At 38.2% G+C, this 23,695-nt stretch overlaps 2 protein-coding genes across 3 annotated transcripts in view; one reads left to right on the forward strand and one right to left on the reverse strand.

The window, feature by feature from the left end:
* Positions 1-23,695, reverse strand: part of CHRM5 (cholinergic receptor muscarinic 5) — a 111,371-nt gene that overhangs the window by 83,839 nt on the left and 3,837 nt on the right. The window lies entirely within an intron of this gene.
* AVEN (apoptosis and caspase activation inhibitor) overlaps positions 1-23,695 on the forward strand; it is a 197,402-nt gene that overhangs the window by 41,002 nt on the left and 132,705 nt on the right. Inside the window, exon 3 of the mRNA XM_071212397.1 lies at positions 8,374-8,551. Coding sequence (XP_071068498.1) covers positions 8,374-8,551 — 178 coding nt within the window. The remainder of the gene's footprint in view (positions 1-8,373; positions 8,552-23,695) is intronic.

Genomic DNA, 23,695 nt, shown 5'->3' on the forward strand with positions numbered 1-23,695 from the left:
TTTTTTTTTTTTTTTTAAAGATTTATTTATTTATTTATTTAATTCTCCTCCCCTCCCCTGGTTGTCTGTTTTCTGTGTCTTTTTGCTGCGTCTTGTTTTCTTTTGTCCGCTTCTGTTGTCGTCAGCGGCACGGGAAGTGTGGGCGGCGCCATTCCTCGGCAGGCTGCTCCCTCCTTCGCTGGGCGGCTCTCCTTATGGGTGCACTCCTTGCGCGTGGGGCTCCCCTACGCGGGGGACACCCCTGTGGGGCACGGCACTCCTTGCGCGCATCAGCACTGCGCATGGGCCAGCTCCACACGGGTCAAGGAGGCCCGGGGCTTGAACCGCGGACCTCCCATGTGGTAGACGGACGCCCTAACCACTGGGCCAAAGTCCGTTTCCCAAAAAGCCTGGTTATTACGACTGTCCTCCACGCTCTCTTTTCTCCTATTGGTGTCTTTTTTTTTATGCTTCCATAAGATCTTATGACTATTTCATCATAGTACATATCTGTTTTGTTTTTAAATTAAATTAAATTAAATTTTTTTCTTCCCCTCCCCCTCCCTGCTGTTTTTTGCTGTCTCTGTCAATTCGCTGTGTGATCTTCTGTATCTGTTTCTCTTTTTGTCTTCTCTTCTCATCTTTCTTCTCTAGGATTCACCAAGTTAGATCCTGGGGACCTCTGATGTGGAGAGAGGTTCCCTGTCAGTTGTGCCACCTCAGTTCCTGGTCTCTGTTGCACTTCACCTTGACTCTCCCCTTTGTTTCTCTTTTTTTGTTGCATTATCATATTGCTGCATGACTCACTCTTGCAGGCAGTTGGCTTGCTGCGCAGCACTCAGCTTACTGCGTGGCACTTGGCTCGCCATGTGGGCACCGGCTCACCACACAGGCAATGACTCACCATGTGGGCACTCACGTGGGCGCTGGCTTCCCACGTGGGCACTCATGTGGGCACTTGGCTTGCCACATGGTCACTCGGCTTGCCACATGGGCACTTGGCTTGCCATGTGGGCACTGGCTCACTGCACCAGGTATGCTTTCTCTTCTTCTTTTTCACCAGGAGGCCCCAAGGATTGAACCTGGGTCCTCCCATATGGTAGGTGGAGGCCCTATCACTTGAGCCACATCCGCTTCCCTGTTTGTTTTTTATTGAGGTACTAGGGGCCAGGAATTGAACCTGGGACCTCATATGTGGAAAGCCAGTTTTCAATCACTGAGCGACATCAGTTTCCCTGAGTTGGTTTTTTGTCTGTTGTTTGTTTTTGGTTTTTTCAGGAGGCACCAGAAACTGAACCCAGGATCTCCCATGTGGGAGGTGGGAGTTCAACCACTTGAGCCACATTTGCTCCCCTCACACTATTTTATAAATATGTTTACTTCTCTGATTCTTCTATGAGACTGTGAATTCTTAAAGTTAGAGATCTTAACTTACTTGTTTTTGTACTGCTAGAGCCTGAACAGTGGCCAGCCCTCAGTAACTTCTCAAAAGATGCTTGTTGAATGAATGTTGTCAGGGAACAAAAGTAGGTCTCTTTGGATATATTGCAGGATAGACAGATGGAAGGATAGTGTCACTTAGAGTTATATTTAAAGAAAAGAGCTTGTCCTGAAAAGGAACTGTAAAGATGACTGTTTTTATTTTTACTTATTTTTAAAACTTTGTTAATAAAAAGTAGGGAGAGATTAGTCAAGTCCTTAGTATACTAAGTTCATTTTGGTTGTGACGACTAAAAAAAGTATGGGAAATTTAAGACATTTGGAACTAACAATGGTAATATTTAAAAAATTGGAAGTTTGTGCTTATGAGGGAAGAAATATGATTAATTTTGGTGGAGAAGAGTAAACATAACCACAGAACCTGGGAATAGGGTAGACTGTGTGATTTCTACATGATCTTGCTTAAGGGCAGACAGCTGGACCAGCATTATCTAGGTTCCTTCTAGTTTAATAACTCCTCTTCCTCTAGTGCCTTGAGGGTTTTGGGAGTATCTTAAAAGTTGACCAGATAAACAACAACTTGTAACCTCTAAACTACTTTCTGTCTCAATGAACTCTCCTTACTTTTTGTTACTTTCTTTTCTTTCATATCTAATTATTTAATGCTATCACCCGAAGGTGGATCTGGAAATAGTAAGACAGAAAAATTCTGCATTCTGCTTGCTATATTGGTAAACAGTTTGATAAGGAAGGAGGGTGTTATTATTGAACGTGATGGCATTTTATCTGTGGATTTAAATGGGTTTGAATTTCATTTACCTAGTTAATTGAATGTAGGCTGTAGTTCCTTATGGTAAACTATAGTGCTTTCTTTAATAGAATTTTTAGAATACTCTTTTAATATCTGGAACATGGGTATAAACATGATGTATTTTACATTTGGGAAGGAAACTCACAGTCTCACATATCAGTCGCATCTGCATGTGAATGGTATAGATGCTCAAGTCCATGGTAGTTTTTTTTTTTTTCCCTTGCTCTCCTTGGAGAGTGTTCTGTTGTTGTCAGCTTTGAGTAGTCATCCACAGAATCATTTTTCTCCTTTAATTCTGCAAGGTAGGCAAAGTCAAATTGACCATTTCCTATTGGAAGAACGACAAAACATGAATCTGCTCTTCCTTTTGGGAGTCTCAGTTTGTTTTAAGTGTATATGTATATTTTTTAGTACCATTGAACAAGAAATAGCAATAATTTGATTATATCAGTCTTTAGCTAGTTCAACTGAGTTCCTGTTACTTTATGAACACTGCAACCAATGATCAGTATTCAAGAATGAAATATTACAGTGATAATCATCATATTTATTTATTTTTTAAAGATTTATTTTTATTTCTCTCCCTGCTCTCCCCATTGTCTGTTCTCTATGTCCATCCACTGTGTGTTCTTCTCTGTTCCCTTGCATTCTCAGTGGCACTGGGAATCTATGTCTCTTTTTGTGCATCATCTTGCTGCGTCAGCTTTCCGTGTGTGCAGTGCCACTCTTGGGTAGGCTATGCTTTTTTCATGTGGGGCAGCTCTCCTTGTGGGGTGCACTCCTTGCACATGGGGTTCCCCTACTTGGGGGACTCCCTTCGAGACACAGCACTCCTTGCACGTGGCAGCACTGTGTGTAGGCCAGCTCACCACACGAGTCAGGAGACCTTGGGTTTGAACCCTGGACCTCCTGTATGGTGGGTGAACCCTCTATCAGTTGAGCCACGTCTGCTTCCCCATACTAATTAAAAAAAAAAATTATGCCTTTACATTTACAATTTTCACATTGCTTTCATCTGTATTTTCTTATTTGCTCACTTGCTTCTTTTTATCTTGGTGCTTTGCATTTTTAAAATTTTGTCCCAGATCTTTGCAGAATGAAAACATAAAATCTCTAGGAATTTTAAAGATATATCTTTCTGTAAATTATATCAAGATTTGTTTTTCTTTAAACTTTATTACTTCTTACTACCCTCTTGTGATAGAGACTAATAACAGTTCTTATCTGGGCAGTTGGATGGGAGTAATAAGATCCTTGTTCAGTGATTCTTCCAAGTTGGGGATTAGTGAGTCATTCTGCTGTGTGAGGCCCAGCCTAGTATAGATACTTGGTAAGTACTAAATGATGGAAATGGCAGGGCCATTAATTCTCTCTAGATCTCCTGCTTCCCATTCCAGTGTTTCTTACTGTATTAATAGTTCCTCAGCTGTTTCAGGTGCATAATCCCCTTTTGCATCAAGATAATTATTTTCACCAGGATTATATTTCTTCTGTGTATTATAGCTATGTTCAGAGATTGTGTACTAATTGGAGAAGCTTCTCTGAACTCTCTTTACCTAGTGAGCCAATAAAAGAATATTGAATTTGCCCAGATTGTAGCCTGCTATTATTTCAGCCCTAGTTCTGTCCCTCAACTTCTCATAATTTGCAAAACTATTTTATTTAGAATGTTCCTGGTATTTGTTGTTATTTATATAGCAGACCTCATTTTATCAGATCTCATTTTTTTGATACCTTTAATCTGTCAGCATCTTTTGGTTTGGAGAAACTTGCAGGAGTGGCAGGAAACATATAGGCTTCCAGCAATCTTTGCAATCCTTAGATTATAATGTAGATTGCCAATTTTTTGTCCTGTCAGGACTGCTTAATGTACTATTCAAGGGCTGAAAGTAATCTTGAAAGGTCAATTTCTTCATTATTTCATAAACTCTTAGGAAGTTGTGATTCAGGTAAGGATCATTCAATTGTGTTAAGTTTGTTAGGTTAATGGTTGATGGAGAACTAGAAATTTGTAGTGGACAAAAGTAATACCCAGACAGACAGACAAGACCAGACTTCATCACCCATACCCATTGGTCAAGCTTATTGTTACTTATCATTATCATTATTGTTTGTTTTTTCAGGAGGCACTGGGAACCAAACCCGGGACCTCCCATGTAGGAGGTGGGCACTCAACTACTTGAGTCACATCCACTCCCTGTAAGGAATCCTAGCCACAAAACATTTAACTTGAATCCATCAGGCATTTACACCTTTTGGATTTGTTAATAGAAAGTATCAGAAATAAAAAGACTATAAATAATACCAAGAGGAGTCAGTCAGACAGAAGATTGTCCATTCTGCCCAATACCTGGCCTGGTCTCTTCAATAGATCAATATCAAAGGGAGTGTGCTAGATTAAAAGAGACTTATAGAACAAAGCTATCAGATAAAATGACCTGAATTGAATACTAGTTTGGACAAATCAGTTGTGAAGAACATTTTTTGGATCAGTTAGGGAAATTTGAAAATAGTCTAGGTATTAGATGAAATAACAATTTGCTGAAATGGAAAGGTGGAGAATATTGATGAAAAGAAGCCAGGTACCAGAAAAAAGTATATATAAATATATACATTAAAAAGGTTAGTAGTGATCCTGTCCCTGTGATGGGAATGTGAAGTTTTTCTTTCTTCTTTTTTTTGCTTGCCTTCCTCTCTGCCCCCTCCTTCAATTTTAATAAAAGTGTTACTAAAATGAACACTTTATTATAAATATTATAAATGTAAAAATATAAACAGTAAACTCCATACTAACTCATTCTGTGCAGATGGGTTTTAAAAATACAATTCACTAGTTTTTTTCTTGATGAGGATTTAATAATCTTTGGGATGCTTCTTTGAACCCTGACTTTAGATTCTGTATACCTCCTTGTAGCAATTTAATATTATTTATAAATTCCAAAAAGAGATATAGAGTATATGTGTAAACTGGTAGGTTCCACTAGTGTAATAACCCTTTGGCTGCATTAGATTCAGCTGAGACATCTGATTAAATTATTTTAATTAAGATTAGGGCTCTGATCCAATCACATCATTAGAGTGCAGCTCATTGTCGAGTCCCAGCCCCCTTGGGGATAAAACAAATGCTCACATGGAGAAGGAGAACATGGAAATAGATCATAGGAGAGGAACACAGAGGAAGAGGGGCAGCTCATTAGCCATGGCAGAGGCCTGGGAAACAGAGCTGAGCCTGATGGTCTATGGCTAACCTTGTGGAGAGACCAGAGCAGCTGAGCCAGGAAAGAGAGGAGACTCAGGAAAAATGACAAGCCTTATGACATGGCTGAGGTGGAAGAAGCTGGGACCATGGAGCCTTAAGAGGAAAGAGGAATGCTGAAATCTTGCAGACATTGCCTGCTATCTTGCTCCAACATGTGGCCAATGACTTTGAGTGAGAAAGTACCTCTTATGGTACCTTGAGTTGCACTCTTTAGGGCCTTGTGACTGTAAGCTTCTACCCCAAACCCCAACTAAATACCCTTTATAAAAGCCAACACCCCCCATCGTGGGACATGACTCCCGGGGATGAGCCTCCCTGGTGCCGAGGGATTACTACCAAGTACCAGCTGATGATGTAACTAGAAAATGACCTTGAATAAAAGGGTCAACTCAGACCAGCAGAATATCTCAGTCTACGTATAATACTGGAGTTAAAAATGCTTTTTGACCTGAACAAAAGGGGGAAATGGAAAGGACAAATGAGTTTATTTAGCTGTGAGTCTCCAAAAAGAGCAGGGAGGTTATCAGAGGGGTCGCCCTTATGCACACCTCAGCAGAGTCCCAGAGACAGATAAAGTAGATACGACCTCAGTATTGGTTCTTCTGAGGGTTACAGAGACCCACAGGTTCTACGGTCATGGCAGATGGACTTCAGTGCCATGTCAGTTGGCCCTACTTTGGAGTTTGTGTTTCTGTGTGATGGAGCTGGATTCAGATGTGATCTTTGTTCACAAGCCTCTCTTGTTACTTTTACCGGATCTGTAGTTGGCGCTGCGGTTTAGTGTATACCCAGGGAACCTGAATCTCTGTACTGACCATGTGATAGCCAGGCCCTGAGCTTCAACAGACTTGCAACTCCTACACTCTTGTTTATTGGACTTACCCCACTCAGCTAACATGGAAGTGAAGAAGGTCACCCACCACACCAGGGAGCCAAGAGTGCCTACAACTTAAAGCAGGAGAATTGCATCCAGCATCCATGTGGAATCTAAGACCCCTCTTGATATAGATGTGGAGTGGACACAACCATTCCAGGGTCCACAGGATGGAGGAATAGATATGGATTAGAGTGGACTTACTGATATTCTATTCATGAACTATTGTGATTAGTAATTGAAGAAAATGTGGTATTGGTGTGGAGAAAGTGGCCATGGCGGCTGCTGGGGGCAGGGAGTGGGAGGAAGAGATGTGATGTTGGGGCATTTTCGGGACTTGGAATTGTCCTGGGTGGTGCTGTGGGGACAGTTACCGGACATTGTATGTTCTCTCATGGCCCACTGGGTAGACTATGGGTGAGTGTGGGCTACGGTGTGGGCCATTGACCATGAGGTGCAGTGGTGCTCAGAGATGTATTCACCAAGCGCAATGAATGTCTCATGATGATGGAGGAGGTTGTTGTTATGGGGGGAGGAGTGGGGTGAGGGGGGTGGGGGGTATATGGGGACCTCATATTTTTTGAATGTAACATTAAAAAAAAAAGCCAACAGAGTTCTGGTACTTTGCCTCAGCACCCCTTTGGCTGACTAATATACTCCTTCATTTTTAAAATATAACTTTTTATTCTGGAAAATTTCAAATATATACAAAAGTAGAGAAAATAATATAATGGATTCCATGTATCCGTCATCTCGCTTCAGCAGTTATCACATATGCCCAGTCTTTTTTCATTGAAACCCAGTGTTGCTCCTCCAGCATTATTTTGAAGCAAATCCCTGAAGTCATATTTTTTCACTGATAATTACTTCAGTATTTATTTGTAAAAAATAAGGATGTTTAAGTAAATCACATTACTAGTATCACACCAAAGAATAAATAAATAAAAATAACAGGATTTCTTTAATAATCACATATCTAGTCTTTGTTCGTATTTCCCCATTGCCTCTCTTGTTAGATTGCTTGAATTATAATAGAATACAAATGTTTCCGTACATTACAACTGGTTATCTATCCCTTATGATCTTTTAATCTATAGGCTTCTTTCCCTGCCACATCACCAATTTTTTTCCCATTGCAATTTATTTGTTGAAGAAACTGACTCTTTAGAATTTCTTACAGTCTGCATTTTTGTGCATGCTGCTTTAACCTTTATAGATCCAAGGGCTGGGAACTGTATTCTGGAGTGCATCTGAACAGGGGCCCCTTTAAAGTTTATAAAGCATCTTTGTGAAGTATGTTTGTTAATCTGCAAACTGAAAGGGAGGGTTTATTTCTGTCCTAAAGTCCTCTGAGTTGAAGACTCTTAGAGCCTTGATTATTTCAACCAGATGAAACAACTATTAAAATAGACTGTTTTGGGAAGCAGATTTGGCCCAGTGGTTAGGGCATCCGTTTACCACATGGGAGGTTCGCGGTTCAAACCCCGGGCCTCTCTGACCCGTGTGGAGCTGGCCCATGTGTAGTGCTGATGCGTACAAGGAGTGCCCTGTCACGCAGGGGTGTCCCCCGCGTAGGGGAGCCCCACGCGCAAGGAGTGTGCCCTGTAAGGAGAGCTGCCCGGTGTGAAAGAAAGTGCAGCCTGCCCAGGAATGGTGCCACACACACGGAGAGCTGACACAAGATGACGCAACAAAAAGAAACACAGATTCCTGTGCCGCTGACAACAACAGAAGCAGACAAAGAAGAAGACGCAGCAAATAGACACAGAGAACAGAGAACTGGGGTGGGGGGGTGGAGGGGAAGGGGAGAGAAATAAATAAATAAATAAATCTTTAAAAAAAGAAATGGATTTCTCTTGAAATATTATTTAATATCCTCAGGCGACTTAGTCTATACATTTGCTCTTTATTGTTATACCTATATATACTGTTTTGCCTTGTTTTACTGCTAATGTCACTGAGGTCAAAATTTCCACTGCCTGCTTACTGATTTATCTCTAATGATTACAGCCTGAAGATGACAGTGATGCAGAGAACTGTGGAGAAGAGAATGATGAGCAGGGAAATTATTCTAAAAGGAAGATCGTCTCTAACTGGGATCGATATCAAGATACTGAAAAAGAGGTCAATAATGAAAGTGGAGAATCACAGAGGGGGACAGATTTCAGTGTCCTCCTTAGCTCTGCAGGTATGAGTTTCAGTTGCATGCATACTGCTTAGTGCTATGCAAATTGCATAGACATTTTATTGACAGTACTTTTAATTTGCTTTTTTATAACAGTTCATTCCTTTGGTCTTTGGATTTTAAATCCAAGTAAAGGACAAGGATTCTAAAGGTTTATAAGGGAAAAAAATGGTTGAATCTGTGCAAGGAAATATGTAAACATGACTCTAGTGATTGGAACAAAATTAAAAGATTCCTCAGGAAAAATTGCTCCTTTAATTTAACAAATGTACCTCAGCAACATCCAAGGCTCATGGGAAGCAAATCGATTATTTTAGGTTAAAGCCAAATGAATGTGCGTTCTCCATATTTTGTCTTTTTGTCGTTCAGCTAAAGTGAATTTTAAATATAGAAAGAATAAAAAGACAGAAAAATTTGTTTTAAAAAAGGCCATATGTATTTGAACACCAAACTTTGCTTTTTTTTCTTTTTTTCTTTGGAACACAGTATTACCAATAAAGTGAAAAACCCATTCCTTATATGACCAGCTGGTATCTTAGATAGATAGACTCTGCTTTGAGTGATGTGCAGCTGTGTGAATCTGGAGAGTAGTAACAGGAAATAATGGAGTAAGAATGGGTGTGCAAGTGAAATCTTTCTATATTATTTCTTAGAGCTGCATGTGAATGTACAATTATCTCAATAAAAAACATATTGCCAGGTTAAAAAATTTTAAGGCTGAAGATGTGAAGAGCAGGGAAATGAAACTAAATTAATTATTTTTTTGGATTGTTTATTTTGAACTCCCTCCTGCTCCCCACTTTTATGCTGTTATTGAGTTCTACCTTTCTTCTTTCTCATCTGTCTGTATTCTTGAATGCCTGTTGCAGACTGAGAATCCAAAGTGATCACTTTTCTTCCAAATTAATAAAATAAACCTCTGAGTAGCAAAGAAGGAGGTAATTGGAGATAGTATGAGATTCTGAGTCAGAATACCAAGATCCAGCCTGTTTCATTAAACCCATGAGGCATATAGCATAATTTAGCTTTGCTGACAGTATTCAGCTCAGTGACTGTTCAGGCCTTATAATACAAAATGATTTTGCTGGCCCACTGTCTGTTTTCTCTCTTCTTACCTGTATTTGGGCCACTTATGGCTTTATAATGTCTTTTCTTCAATATGGGAAGAAAGGAATAAAGAAAAAGTATCAGCCGGTCAGTGTCAGTTCTTATCAACTATTCTGCTAAAAGTTTAGGGCAGAAAATTGAAGTAGTACAATAATATCAATGCATGGAGTATGTGTGTATAAAGTTATGAGTCCAGTATTTGGCAAGTAAGAGATACTGTATAAATATTTAAAAATGACTCAAACTTCTAGCATAACTTGGCAGTCATATCTACTGGCTTATAGTTTAGAAAATTATTTCTATTTTAAAATCTGTCATGGTTTAGGTCTCATGTGTTTTTCTTATAGTCTGCCTTTGTTTAAAAAGCTCATTATCACTGACTACTCAAGTGGCTGGTTTATCTGTGATTGGTTTCTTGGAAAAATGAGACTATCACATCTTTCTGAAATCATGTTTACCTTTCTTCCCCACCCTGCTCATAACTGATCCTTTTCTTCTCACTGTACTACATGTGCTTGAGAAGAGTGGCTTTGTTTTCTTCATACAGGTTGGAGTAGAGCAATATTGGTTTACTTTTGAGAAGAGGTATTGATTCTGTGATCATAAAATCTTCAGAGGAAAAAAAAATCTTGCATACCTTATAGATAGTCTGACCATACTCCCTGAAATGATTTGGATTTTGGTATGCTGTCCTTTTTTGTATACATAAATTCAGAAAAATTATGGCTGTTAGATATGTGTCTTAAACTTTTCTAGATAGTGCCAAATTACTCTCCAAAGTAGAGATAAGCCATGGTTCCTAGTCTTCCAATCCTTGCCAGCATGTAGTGGTCAATCTGTTGAATGTGAAATGGTATCAACTGCCAGGTACTGTTCCAGGGGATGGGCAGTGAACAGAATTGACAAAATCATTGCCTCATGGAGTTGACATTCCAAGGGGTGGAGACAAACAATAAAACAGACAAACAGAAAAACAAAGGAAAGCATGTAAAATGTCAAGTGATATCTGCTTAGGATAAAAATAAAGCAGGGAGACCAGTGTGGTTGAAGCAAAGTGAGCAAGGAGAGGAGGCCAGAGGCACAGGTGGTCAGAGTTTGTGGATCCTTATAGACCAACATAAAGATGTTAGCCTTTACCCTGAATGAGATGGGAAGCCTTGAAGAGAGGAGTGATAATAGCTAACTAATGTTTTAACACGCTCACTCTGGCTGCTGTATTGGAATGAATTGAAAACTGGCAGGAGAGGGAGCAGTTAGAAAGTTATTGCAATAATCCAGGCAAGCAATGATGGTGGTTGGGGCCAGGGTAGTAGCAGCAGAGGTGGTGAAACATGGTTAGGTTCTGAATCTGTTTTGTGGTGTATCAGATAGAAATGATGTATGGGGGTGATCCCAGATATTTGGACTGAACAGCTGAAAAAGGGAGTTGCTGTTAACAGAGATGGGTATAGGAGGAACTCAGTTTTGAACATGTTAAAATCGAAATGCCAGTTAGGCATTTATATTACTCAGGGTTACTGTAGGAACTGGATTGCACATCCAATATAATTGGAAGGAAACTTTAAAAGGAACTGTTTACAAATGTTTGGGTAGGATATAGAGGAAGCACAGAGAGAGTACAGTATTAGGAGGGCAGGGAACAGCAGAGATGTTATCACACCTAGATACTAGACACCTGAATGAGAGATTCATGTAGAGAAGGCCAGCTTAAGAGGATGAGTCACATTTGGTTAAGAGCCAGTGAAGGCGACTTTGTAAGGAGAGAGACAAGGGGAAAAATTCTCTGGTCTTATACTTTTTCCTCCCCTCCAGTCTCCTGCCAGGGTTTCCCATAAGCCTAACTTACCGGAAGCCAGAAGGCAAGAGAAGCCTGTGCTGCAGTCCAGGCAGGATAGCCTCCTAGGACAGAGCAGGGTGGAGAATAAATTTAGAGTGGCAAGTGGAAGAGACCCAGCACAACATCCAATGGAGATGTTGTGTGGGCTATTGATAAAGGCATCTGGAGTTTGGGAGACAGATCTGGGCTGGAGATATACAATTGGGTGATATCAGCCTATAGATAATATTTAAAGTCATGAGACTGTATTTGATGACCAAGGAACTGATTATAGCTAGAAGAGCACTGAGCCCTGTATTTAGAGCTTAGGAAGATGAAAAGAAACCAGCCCAGGAGAGTGGACATGAGTGGTAGAAGGAAAAACCAGGATCGTGTTGAAGAATTTCCAGGAAGAAGTGGTTTACTGTGTTAAAATGCAGCTAAAAATAATTGACCATTGAAATGAACAACATGAAGTTACTGGTGACCTTGACAAGAACAGTTGTTTTTGGAATTGTGGAATAAATTATTATTATTATTTTTGGATTTAAAAAAGAATATGGAAAGAGACATATTTGAGACAGCAAATATAAACAACTTTTAATTTTAAAGTGGGAAGGAAAATAATGGGCTTGTGGGGAAAGTGAGTCAAGACAATTTTTTAAGATGGGGAAATAACTCCATATTTATTTTTATTTATTTATTTATTTATTTATTTATTTTAAAGATTTTTATTTATTTATTTAATTTCCCCCCCTCCCCTGGTTGTCTGTTCTTGGTGTCTATTTGTTGCGTATTGTTTCTTTGTCGCTTTTTTGTTTCTTTGTCCGCTTCTGTTGTCGTCAGCGGCACAGGAAGTGTGGGCGGCGCCATTCCTGGGCAGGCTGCACTTTCTTTTCACGCTGGGCGGCTCTCCTCACGGGCGCACTCCTTGCGCGTGGGGGCTCCCCCGCGGGGGACACCCTTGCGTGGTACGGCACTCCTTGCGCGCATCAGCACTGCGCATGGCCAGCTCCACACGGGTCGAGGAGGCCCGGGGTTTGAACCACGGACCTCCCATATGGTAGACGGACGCCCTAACCACTGGGCCAAAGTCCGTTTCCCTATTTTTATTTTTTTTACCTGTTTATTTATTGATAGAAAGATCCAGCAAAGAGGGCAAAAAATAATGTCAAAAGGAGTGAGAATTTCTGGATCTATGTTCTTTGGTAGACCTGAGTTGATGGGGTCTAGTTTAAGGTAGAGAGATTGTCCATTGTGAGGGGCTTGCAGAGCTTCTCAACTGTCATTCTAGGGATGGCAGACTACATGGGCATAAATATAGGTAGGTAGATAGATGTGATGCTGGAGGCTTGAAGAAGTACCCTTCTAATTGCTTCTATTTTCTTACTGAAATAAGAAAGCTGTGAATGAGGTTGTGGGAGGAGGTGTTAAAAGTATGAGGAGATAGTAGATAGTTGTTTGTCTAGGGCGTGGAAGAGTGAATGAAAGAAAAATATGGTATGGTTGCTGGGTCGTAATAGGGGCCCATTTGAGGTTAGTGGTCATGAGTTTAAGGTGAGAACAGGTGTGTTTTTGGTCCATTTGCCTTCTGCTGGCAAAGAGGGATACAGGCATAGAGGGATGCAGAATTGGATTTAATTATGATTATGTTTTAGCCAAGAAAATGCGGTAAAATGAGAGACAGAAAAGGCAATGATTATGATTGACCTAGAATTTAAGCTGAGTAAGGAGGGAAGTGAAGGCATGAGAGTGGTGAGGTGCAATGGAAAGGTGGTGGGATCAATGGGCCATAGATTCCTTTAGGCTTGAAGAAATTGTTGAAGTGCTTAGAGGGAGTGTGAGTTGGAAAGTTGGGAATGGTGGCTGTAGAGTAGGATGTTTGATGTTGAGATTATGGGGAGGAAGATTGTAGCTGATATAGTGATCTGGTGATCTCAGTGTCATAACAGTGAATTTTTGAAAACCAGTAATTAATTCAAAGAATGAACTTCTTCTCTCACACACAGTTGGTATATGTGTATGTCGATATATTCACTTTGGGCGACAGTTTGTTATTTTTCAGTGAAGTTGAAGCTTCAACATTTTCACTCTTGGAAGAATCTGTAGACAAATGCTAGCATATGTGCACCAGAAGACATGAGCAGGAATGTTAATGGCAGTATTGTTCAGAAGAGACTCCGATAGAAGCAACTGAAATGTCCATTAATAGAGGAATGAATACGTAAATAAGTGGGTGAATCTCTCAGACATGATGTGGGGTAAAAGAAACAATACACGCACACACACAATACCTCAAAACCTCGATATGATTCAATTTATATAAAGTTCAAACCCAAAAATAAGCTGTGTTATTAAGAGATGCACATGGAGATAGTAAAATGAAAGTCAAGGAAATGATTATTACAAAAATCAGGATTGTGGTCATCTCTAGTGAGGTAGTCTTTAGGGGTTGCTATTGGGAGTGGCACACGGTGGGTATTGGGGGCAGGAGTGGACCTCTGTGATTTTGTGTATTCTGTATTTTGACTTGGGTGATGGTTAGTAATGTTTGCTTAATGATTATTTAAATTGAACATATGCATTATCCCTTCTTTTACTTGACCTTTCTATAAAAGGAAAAAGGTTTTTAAAAATGGATTTGGAATGGTGGAATTTCAGTTATCACAGTAGACTGTTGGTGGTATGTTTGGAGCTGTAGTGCTTTTGGGAACCGCTCCACTTGTGCCACACAGTTGCTGCCATTCTGTTTGGGTTTCTGGCTGTGTGTAGTGGCCGCCTTACTTTTAGAAGTGGAGGATATGGGGAGGGGAATGGTTTGTTCGAAGTCATACCTTTTCTAGTAGGACTGGTAGTCTTCAAAAGTCTTTTTTTTTTAAATACACTTTATTTTTAGAGAAGTCTTGGATTACAGAAAAGTTAAATAGAAAATATAGGGGATTCACATATAACCTACTGACTACTCCTCCCACATTTTCCCCTATTAATAACCATCAGATGTCTTTTTAGGACGTTTCCTGTAAGACAGATAATCATGCCTTCAGCTTCTCTTTTTGAATGTTATTTCAGGAGTTCTGAGTTAGGTTGCATGAGCTTTGAAAATGATGCCATACTCTCACTAACCTTTAGGCCTAAAAAGTTAGGTCTTTAAGCAATTTTTTTTGCTCCCACTTTTTTCAAATAGTGAGTCATTGGAATGATGCCATATGCTATATCTAATCCTTTCAAGATGCCACAGATAACCAGAGTTAGAAAAATGTTTACAGTGTAAACAGAGTGCACTGGAGCAATAGTGAAGATAAACATGGAGTAATTTTTTTTATGTGCAAGTCTATAAGCTCTGTTCATTTTGAGTGAAATACATACAAGTGAAATGATTAGATGATGGGTTGGTAATATAGTTATCAATGCATATTTTCATTTAAGGCTATTACATATCTTCCTCAATGTACTTTAATGTTACATTTCTGTAACTTAATTGTAATTTTTTTTTTTGTTTTTGAGTTACTGGGGCCAGGGTTAGAACCGGGGACCTTATGTGCAGGAAGCCAGTGCTTAACACTGAGCCACATCAGCAAAGCAAGCATATTACTTTAGCAGCCACTGCTTTTTAATTAAACCTTTCATACATACAGCTCCAAACCACCATATTCCCCATTCTCTATCCCTACCCTGGCCCCTAGTAACCTGTATTCTAGTTTCTGATTCTATGAATTTGCTCTTCATAGAGCTTCGTATCAGTGAGATCATACAATATTTATCCTTTTGTGTCTGGCTTATTCCATCAATATGATGTCTTCAGGGTTTATTTATGTTGTCTCATGTATCAGAACTTCTTTCCTTTTTATGGCTGAATAATATTCCATTATATATATATATATATATATTTATATATATATATACATACCACAATTTGTTTATCCATTCATTGGTTGATGGGTACTTGGGTTGCTCCCATTTTTTGGCAGTTGGAATAATGCCACTATGAACATCAGTATGAAAGTCTATTTAAGTCCTTGCTTTCAGTTCTTTTGGGTATATACTTACAAGTGAGATTGCCAAGTTTGGTGGTTTAGAGATATGTACCCCAGAAAAACATGTTCTTAAACTTAATCTATTCCTTAGGTTGTAAACCCATTGTAAGTAGGACATTTTGATGAAGTTACTTCAGTTAACATGTAGTTCAACTCAATCAGGATGGGTCTTAATCCTGTTATTTGGAGTCCTTTATTAGTGGAATGAAATTCAGACACCTAGAGAGAAAGTCATGGGAAGCAAAAAGTTGAAGGTCAATAGAACACAGAAGAGAGAGGAGAGAACAGAGAGGCTGCCATGTGTATTGCCATGTGACAGAGGAGCCCAGGACCAAGGATCACCAGCAGCCAACCCCAGGATACTAGTCTTTGTGAAGGAAACATCACCTTAGTGATGCCTTGATTTGGACTTTCTTCTAGCCTCAAAACTGATGGGGGTTGGCTTAAACAATGAATTGCCTTTGTTTAAGCCAACCCATTGTATAGTATTTCCTTGAGCAGCCAAGGAAACTAAAATACCAAGTCACATGGTAATTCTTTGTTTAGCTTGCTGAGGAACTTCTAAACTGTCATTTACAGAGGCGGTACCATTTTATATTCCTACCACAATGAATGATTTTACCTGTTTCTTCACATCATTTCCAACACTTATATTCTCTCTCTTTTTAAAATAGTAGTCATTCTGGTGAGGGTGAAATTGTATCTCATTGTGGTTTTGATTTGCATTTCCCTAATGGCTAATGATGTTGAGCATCTTTTCATATACTGTTTGGCCATTTATATATCTTCTTTGGAGAACTATCTATTCAAGTCTTTTGCCAGTTTTTAATTGGTGTGTTTGTCTTTTTGTTGTAGAGTTGCAGGATTTCTTTATATATTCGGTATGTTAAACCCTTCTCAGATATATGGTTTCCAAATATTTTCTCCCATTGTGTAGGTTGTCTTTTTACTTTCATTATGAAGTCCTTTGATGTACAGAAGTGATACCATTTTTAGGATAGGTTAGATTTAGCTATATGAGAGCTATATATTTTTGTCCCAGAATAGTATTGTAAGTTAGTAATTTTCATACTATTCTTGATTAATTAATTAGCGTATGGTATAAGTGGGACTTGGGAACCAGCTACATTACTTGCTTAAACCTCCACTTAGAGCAAGAAGTAATTTTGGTTACTCTCTGTATAGATAATGATAAATGGGCCAAGTTGTGGCACAAATTTATATTTAGCTTCTAGCTTCTTTCTCTGTGACATTCCCTTTCCTTTCCTCTCCTTGGGCATCTGACTACCTAATGTAGTACTCATTACATACTCACTTATGCTGTGCCTTCTCCCAGGATACCTCTTTCAGGAAACCTGTACATGTATGTTTAATATCTATAGTTTGTGTTTGTGTCATATATGGTCATCAACCCACAACTGGAGAAATCCAAGAGACTATTGTTAGGGGCATTTGGAGTATTTGCAGTACATTTGGAGTATTTATGACTATTAGAGTACTCTTATGTAAGTAAAATAACAGGTAAAGGGAAATTATTTTAGAGCAGGCTATCTCTATGTAGTCTTGTCATGTTAAGACATTCCCAGTGCACTTGTATGTGAAAGGTATGCTGCTAATAAAAAGATATTCAATCTGTGTGGGAGTGTATATGTCTGTCAACTATACAGTATAATTTCCAAATAAGAATTTTGCTGCTTCTGGGGTAATTTAAAAATAATGTATCCTCAGCTTTACATGTTTGATTTTCTTGTACCTCGTTTTCACTCTGCCTGATTGCTGTGAACTACACTGGTTTACTATGGGATAGTTTTAAAAAATAGTGCTGATTCAACCAGAATATCTTAATTCTTGACCTTTGCTTTCCTTGTCCTTTTTTTCTTTAAAATTCAAACCATAGTGAAAAAGTGAGTTGATTCTTGTTTTGAAAACTAGAGAATAAAAAATTGAGAACTATCATTATGTAATAAATTCATAGTTAAAACTAATTGGTATTTCCTCTAAAACCAATCTTAAATGTTGGAGATTGTTCCTGCTATTATCCAACAGTTGATGTAAGAAAAATATACAACCACATTTAAATTGCTTTTTTCTTGACCACTTGAGTTCTTCCCTATTGTTTCTTTGTATGTGCCCTTTAAGATTCCTGAGGGTTACATAATAACTATCCTTAGTTGGGTGAAGTTGATGTGTTCTGAACCACTGGTATATTTTTCCTCATTCTGGGGCATCACAGGATGTTCACCTGAAAAAGATCTTAGTTTGATCCAAATCTTTAACTTTTTAGATGAGCAAACCGAGGGCCAGGTAGGTTGAGGTTTAACCTAAGGCCATGTAGATATTTGTTGGAAATGAATTGCTCAGATCAGAATATTTTCTGTTGGTTTATCAACTGTACAGTCTAGACACACATTCGAAATCTAAGTTTTATTTTGGAGGTGGGTTTAAGGGTTGATTCCTTTGGGATAGTGCTCTGTGGGGTAAGCTATAATCAGATTGGTATACAAAATGAAAGTAGAGAGTTATTTTTAAAAGAAGAGGAGATAATGTGTTTCAGAGTTAGAATTCTGAATATTCTCAAATATATAAACCTTCCTAAACAGGTCCATACAGGATCTGAAAAAGAAATCTGGAGTATTATATAAGCCTCTAGGTCCCATCTATTGACTGTTTTGTTCCACCACCCCTACTCTCTACTCTTTCTTGGCATGGACATATACCTCTTTTTCCTATCCATTTTTTATGTTTTGTTTTGTTAGACTTGGGACTTAAGTATAAAAATGAGTTTATGGTTTCCCTATTTGTAATTTGTATCCTTTTAATGTTTCTTAGGTATGGAAACCATAGGAAAGGGAAAACTGATTTCTATTTTTCTCAGACCTTTTAGGGAACAGTTTTTATAATTTAATTTTCATTTAGTATTATTGTTACAATTTTTTAACATGCTTTTCCCCACCCTCTTCCCCCCTTACCCTTGAGAGACCTCCTTTGTCTATAATATTTTGCCATAATCTAGTACCACAAGATATTCAGAGGGTGCTCAGGAAGTATTAATAATATACAAGTTCCACTTTGTTCAGGTTGACCAATCTGCAGTGGGTCTCTGCCTAGAGAGGGATTTTCTTTTTCCGTCTTCATCTACTCTGACCTATAAGTTTTGCTGGGCCAATTCATTTGTAGTTTAAATAAGAACAGAGAATTTTGAAATAGTTCTTTTTGATTTAAGATTGGCTGCTCTAACAGGAGAACTAGTTTACCATAAGACAAGAGTATAATTATACTTAATATATAATAGAACATGTGATTCTCCATTTGCAGAAAGAGCCAAACAATTCCAAGGTTCAGAATTTTGCAGATATAGATACAGGGTGTAATGAGTAGAAAAATATGCAAAGGTCATCCTTTCTTTCAAAGGTATTCTTGAAGGAGAGCATATGAACTGTGGGCTGGGATCTAATACACTGTCATAGCCTCCTGACAAGAGAGAATGTGAATATATACAGTCACTATGTTTTGTGATGTACATTTTTTTTTAAATGCTTGTGAATAAAGGCAAGGGAGGGGAGGAGGAGGAGGTGAGGAAAGGGGATTTGTCTGAATCTAATCTTCAACATTTATTGAAAGGTTAATCTGATGATCTTCATGTGGTAGCAATAGATGAGCTGCAGAATCTTTTCAGGTGAGAGTGTTGGAGCTCATTCTCCGAGCTCATTCTCGATTGTTTTCTGAAAGCCAGTACTTGTTTGATTGTAAGAAGCCCAGCCTTCTGTGTTCTCTTTAAATGTAGTTGCTGTGTTTTTTGTTTACTTCGTTTTGAAAAAGGGTAGTGGGTGGGTTTTCTCACTGTTGTTTGTCATTAAAGTGATGCAGTGGACACTCAATCTTCCCTAGCTCCTTGGTACTATCACCAGTCAAAAATACCTTTTGTTTGTTTTCACAGGACATTCACCTTGCTATAACTAATTCATGCCTTTGTGACTATGTGGATCAGTAACTGTTTTTACATAATAAATTACTGTTGAGAGTTGGTTTCCTTCCCAAGGGACACTGTGATATTGATTACTTTACCTCTATCTAGGATGTTGCTCCACCAAAGGAGGTTGACTCAGGGTGGCAGAAGAGGGAAGAGGGTACTGAAAAGGAAAGTAGTTTGAGACTCTGAAGTTTTATTTATCTTCAAAAATGGCTTTTTCTCTGTCTTGTTATTTACATTTATTTGAAGTATTTGTAACGAAGACAGTTGTATAATTATGGCTATAAAAGGTCCTTCTCATGATACCTTAAAAACCTTAACAAACACCTATAAATGAGAACAGCTCCTATGCTATATCATAGAATAAAGTTATGTTGCATACTGGAGTCTTGCTTTCCAGACCTGTTTATGGAGGGGCCATAATAATTTTAATGAAGAAATGGCAAAATTGATTTCTTACATCAGGGTGGTAAGTGTGTCAGTGTTGGCTGTGTTAGAACTAAATCATAAGAAAATATTTTCAAATAAATATAATCTCAAGAATACATTTCAAAAATTTTAAAAATATTTCAAAGGAGAAGAGACAGTTTTCACTTGGGAGATTGGCTTCAAATCAGGAATCATTTGAAATTTAGCAATAATCTAAGAATTCCTTAGTAAACAGGAAACAGTCCTGGAGGTGATTACTGAATAGAAATGAAGAAATTATTACATAACCAGTATGTCACCATAATTCAAACATGATTTTTGGATGAAAGAGAATATTTCTTCTTTTTATAAGGAAGAGTTGATTTGATCCAAAATATTCTGCTAGAGAAAATATTTGGTAATATATGGAGTCTGGTCTAAGTGCTTCAGCTCTGTCTCACTTTCAAAGTCAAATAAATTGCAAAGCCCACAAACCTGGTATCAACTAAAATGTTGCCATAAAGTATGTGCTTCGGGAGAATGTTATAAGTGAAAGAATATTATAAAGGGGACCTCTTGTTACTTCCAATTAAATTCTATTGATTTCTCACACTCAGTTCTGAGTCTTCTTATGACAGGTTCTCACTGTTTCTTTTCTATACTTATTTCTTATTGCAAATGATATTATTTTTTGAGATTTTGTTAATTTCAGTTACTTTTGGTACTTTCCAACCCAAATTATATTTAGACCTTGTCAACTTGTAATTTTATTGGAGTCTTGGGTCTTAGTTGCGTGATCATTATTGAGGCAAACAAATATTTGAGTAGTACTCTGAAGGTCTGAGCAGCTCTGTTTGTAACCGTTGCCCAGTTGGGCTAGAGAAAACTGTTGTTTGACCTAACTCATACTAGGACTTTTAGATTAAGGTATTTGCTAGTGTTTGTACTGAATCAAAAGCAAGTGTTAGAATGGAGAAGAATAGCATTGTGGGTCTTCTAGATGGTAGAACAATTATAACAAATATACTTTAGGAGGCTGTGGTGGGTTGAATTTTATTCTCTCACTCTTGGTACCAAAAACTGTTTTAGTTTCATGGCTGATAAAACAGATATTATACAGTGGGCTGGCTTAACAATGGGAATGTATAGGCTGTGGTTTCAGAGGTTAGGTAGCTTGCTTCCTCCTGGGGTCAGTATCTTCCGGTCGGCCAGCAATCTCCAGGATTCCTTGGCTTTTCTGTCACATGGCAGTGCACATGGCCTTTAACCCAGAATACTGGGGTCATTTATAAAAAGAGTGAAAGTCAGACAGATAGAGAAGCCATGGGGAGCAGCCAGAAGCTGGAAGTCAACAGAATCTGAATGAGAAAGGAGAATATGCCATCTTGTGCATTGCCATGTGATGGAAAAGCCAAGAAACCCTGGAGATTGCCAGTCAGCCAGAAGATACCGACCTGGGAGGAAGCCAGCCTTCTAGACTCTGAACCCATGAGCCAATAAATCCCTGTTGTTAAGCCAACCCATTTATTTTAGCAGCTAGGAAACTAAAACAGAGATGTTCTCAGATATGTGGTGAGGGGAGAGCCTGGGATAAATAGAGTGAGAAGGAGGCCTCTAGTTAGTAGGGCTTTAGGTTTCCTATCCCAATACAACCAGGGCAGATTTGCTTTTATGTGCTTTTTATCATAACATTTCGTCTAAGATCTTCTTTGAAAGAATGTTCCACTGCCAAAAAATGATGGGATATCAAAACAAAAGGTCCAGATTTGTGCACACCATCAAACCACAGATTGCTGGTGAGTACTTGTGAATGCACTCATCTAATTACCTTGAACAATTTTAGAGTCTATAATTGACTCCACCTGATCCGATGTGGAGATGAATTCTAGAGTGATGCCTGACATACTTCAGTATGCTTCTTACCATTAATTTCTAATATAGAGGATGAGCTGCAGCATAGAGTTTATGTAGCCTTTGTCCTATGTTTTAAATATTTATTTACTTAGGAATACAGAGTTTAGTAGGCAAGACAGTTATATAAGTAGATTTTCAATGCAATCTAATGAGATGTTATAATAGAGGCATTATCAAAGTGCAGTGGAAGTTCCTAGGTATGGAAAACTCTTGCAGATATTAAAAAAAGTTATACAGAAATTGCTGCATGTAGAGGACCATGTCCTTGCAACATATATGGAGAAAGATATGCAGTTGATGAGGTACTAAGTATTTAGAGTAGCATCATGTATGTATTGATATATCTAAACTAGATATATAGGTATATTTTAAATCTATATCTAGATAAATCTATAGATTTAGATTATGCACCAGCCAGCACACACCAAGAAAGTTCTATAAACAAAGATTTTTATTATGACAGCCACACTGGAAACTGTCTCTGACTTTTGTTACTCAATGAGCACGTTAGTTAATGCTACATTTATATAGTGAAAATCAATAAATAAGAAGGTCAACATATTCTGATGATGCTAACACTGTGATACCAAAGAATGGGTCTATGAAAGTGGTAATATTTTCTGAGTGGTCTGAATCACTTCACTAATACCTCCAATGCCATGTGAAAAATGGAGGATGGCAGGATCTTCAAACAATGTTGAGTAATAAAGTGGTAGTAATTAGCTATTATACTTCATAGGACTAGATAAATGCTTTAAGAATTCTCTAACACATCATCATTGTAAGCAAACAGTGTAACTACACTTAATAAGACTTTAGCTTGGCTTGTAGTTATGCATGGAATTATTATTGTTTTTTATATACAGCTTTATAAAGGCCCTGAGTCTAGGACGCTGAATCACAAATCGTTGATAGTTTGGATTGGAGCTACCATCATTGATCAAAGGATAAACTGCACTTGTGTTCATTGTGTGATGGATTGATTATTCTGCTTTCTCCTTTGCAGCTATAGCTGCATACCAACATTATACAAAGAAACCAGATATATGTGTATGTGCTTGTAAGAGGAACTCTAATTTTGCCTCCTTCATTAAGCTATCTACCAACTTAGTTTTATTATTTTTGCAGACTTCTTGTTGAAGACTTTCATAGAACACAGTAGTTTTACTTATTAGAGAGCTTCTTCTCTCATGAATTCATGTTTTATTAAAAAGATGTTCACTCACCCCCTCATGTTACAATATTATACGGTATACCATATATTTATCTATGTTATGGAATCACCTATGATTTCTATTTGGGAATCTCCTTCTCATCAGAGAAATTGACTTTCCCATTCTAAGTATATTGATAATTTTTCTTAATTTCCTGAATAGCATCAGTATTTTCATTTGAATCAAGGTGAAATTTTGCACTGATTCCTCAGTTCTCTAGGTTTATTGTCCATTATTTTCTGCTTGTTTACTGGTATTTTCCTCATTTTATTATCATCTCTGAATTTAATGAACATGATATTTACTGTCCTTTTCAAATTATTAATGAAGTAAACTGTGAAATGGTACTTTTATCTTTAATCATTGATGCTGAAAATCAAGTGCTATGAAAGCATCTTTCTTGGATTCGGTTCTTGTCATGCATCTCTTTAGTGTCTCTGTGGTATGGCTTGAAATGATAGTGCTCATATCTCTTTTGCTGCTAGTTCACACTGAAAGGATGTAATCATCTGTTTTCTATCACAGCCACTTTTCCAGACGCAGATTGCGATGTCACAAACCAAAGATTATTCTCTCACAGCAGGAAAAAGCTGGAGAGGAGATGAATCTTCACGATGCACTGTCGTCCTTATTCAAATTTAATTCAACTTGAATACAGAAAATTAAGAATAAATAAACTGGCTA

This window comes from Dasypus novemcinctus, chromosome 3, assembly GCF_030445035.2.
Source record: "Dasypus novemcinctus isolate mDasNov1 chromosome 3, mDasNov1.1.hap2, whole genome shotgun sequence".
Classification (NCBI taxonomy): Eukaryota; Metazoa; Chordata; class Mammalia; order Cingulata; family Dasypodidae; genus Dasypus; species Dasypus novemcinctus.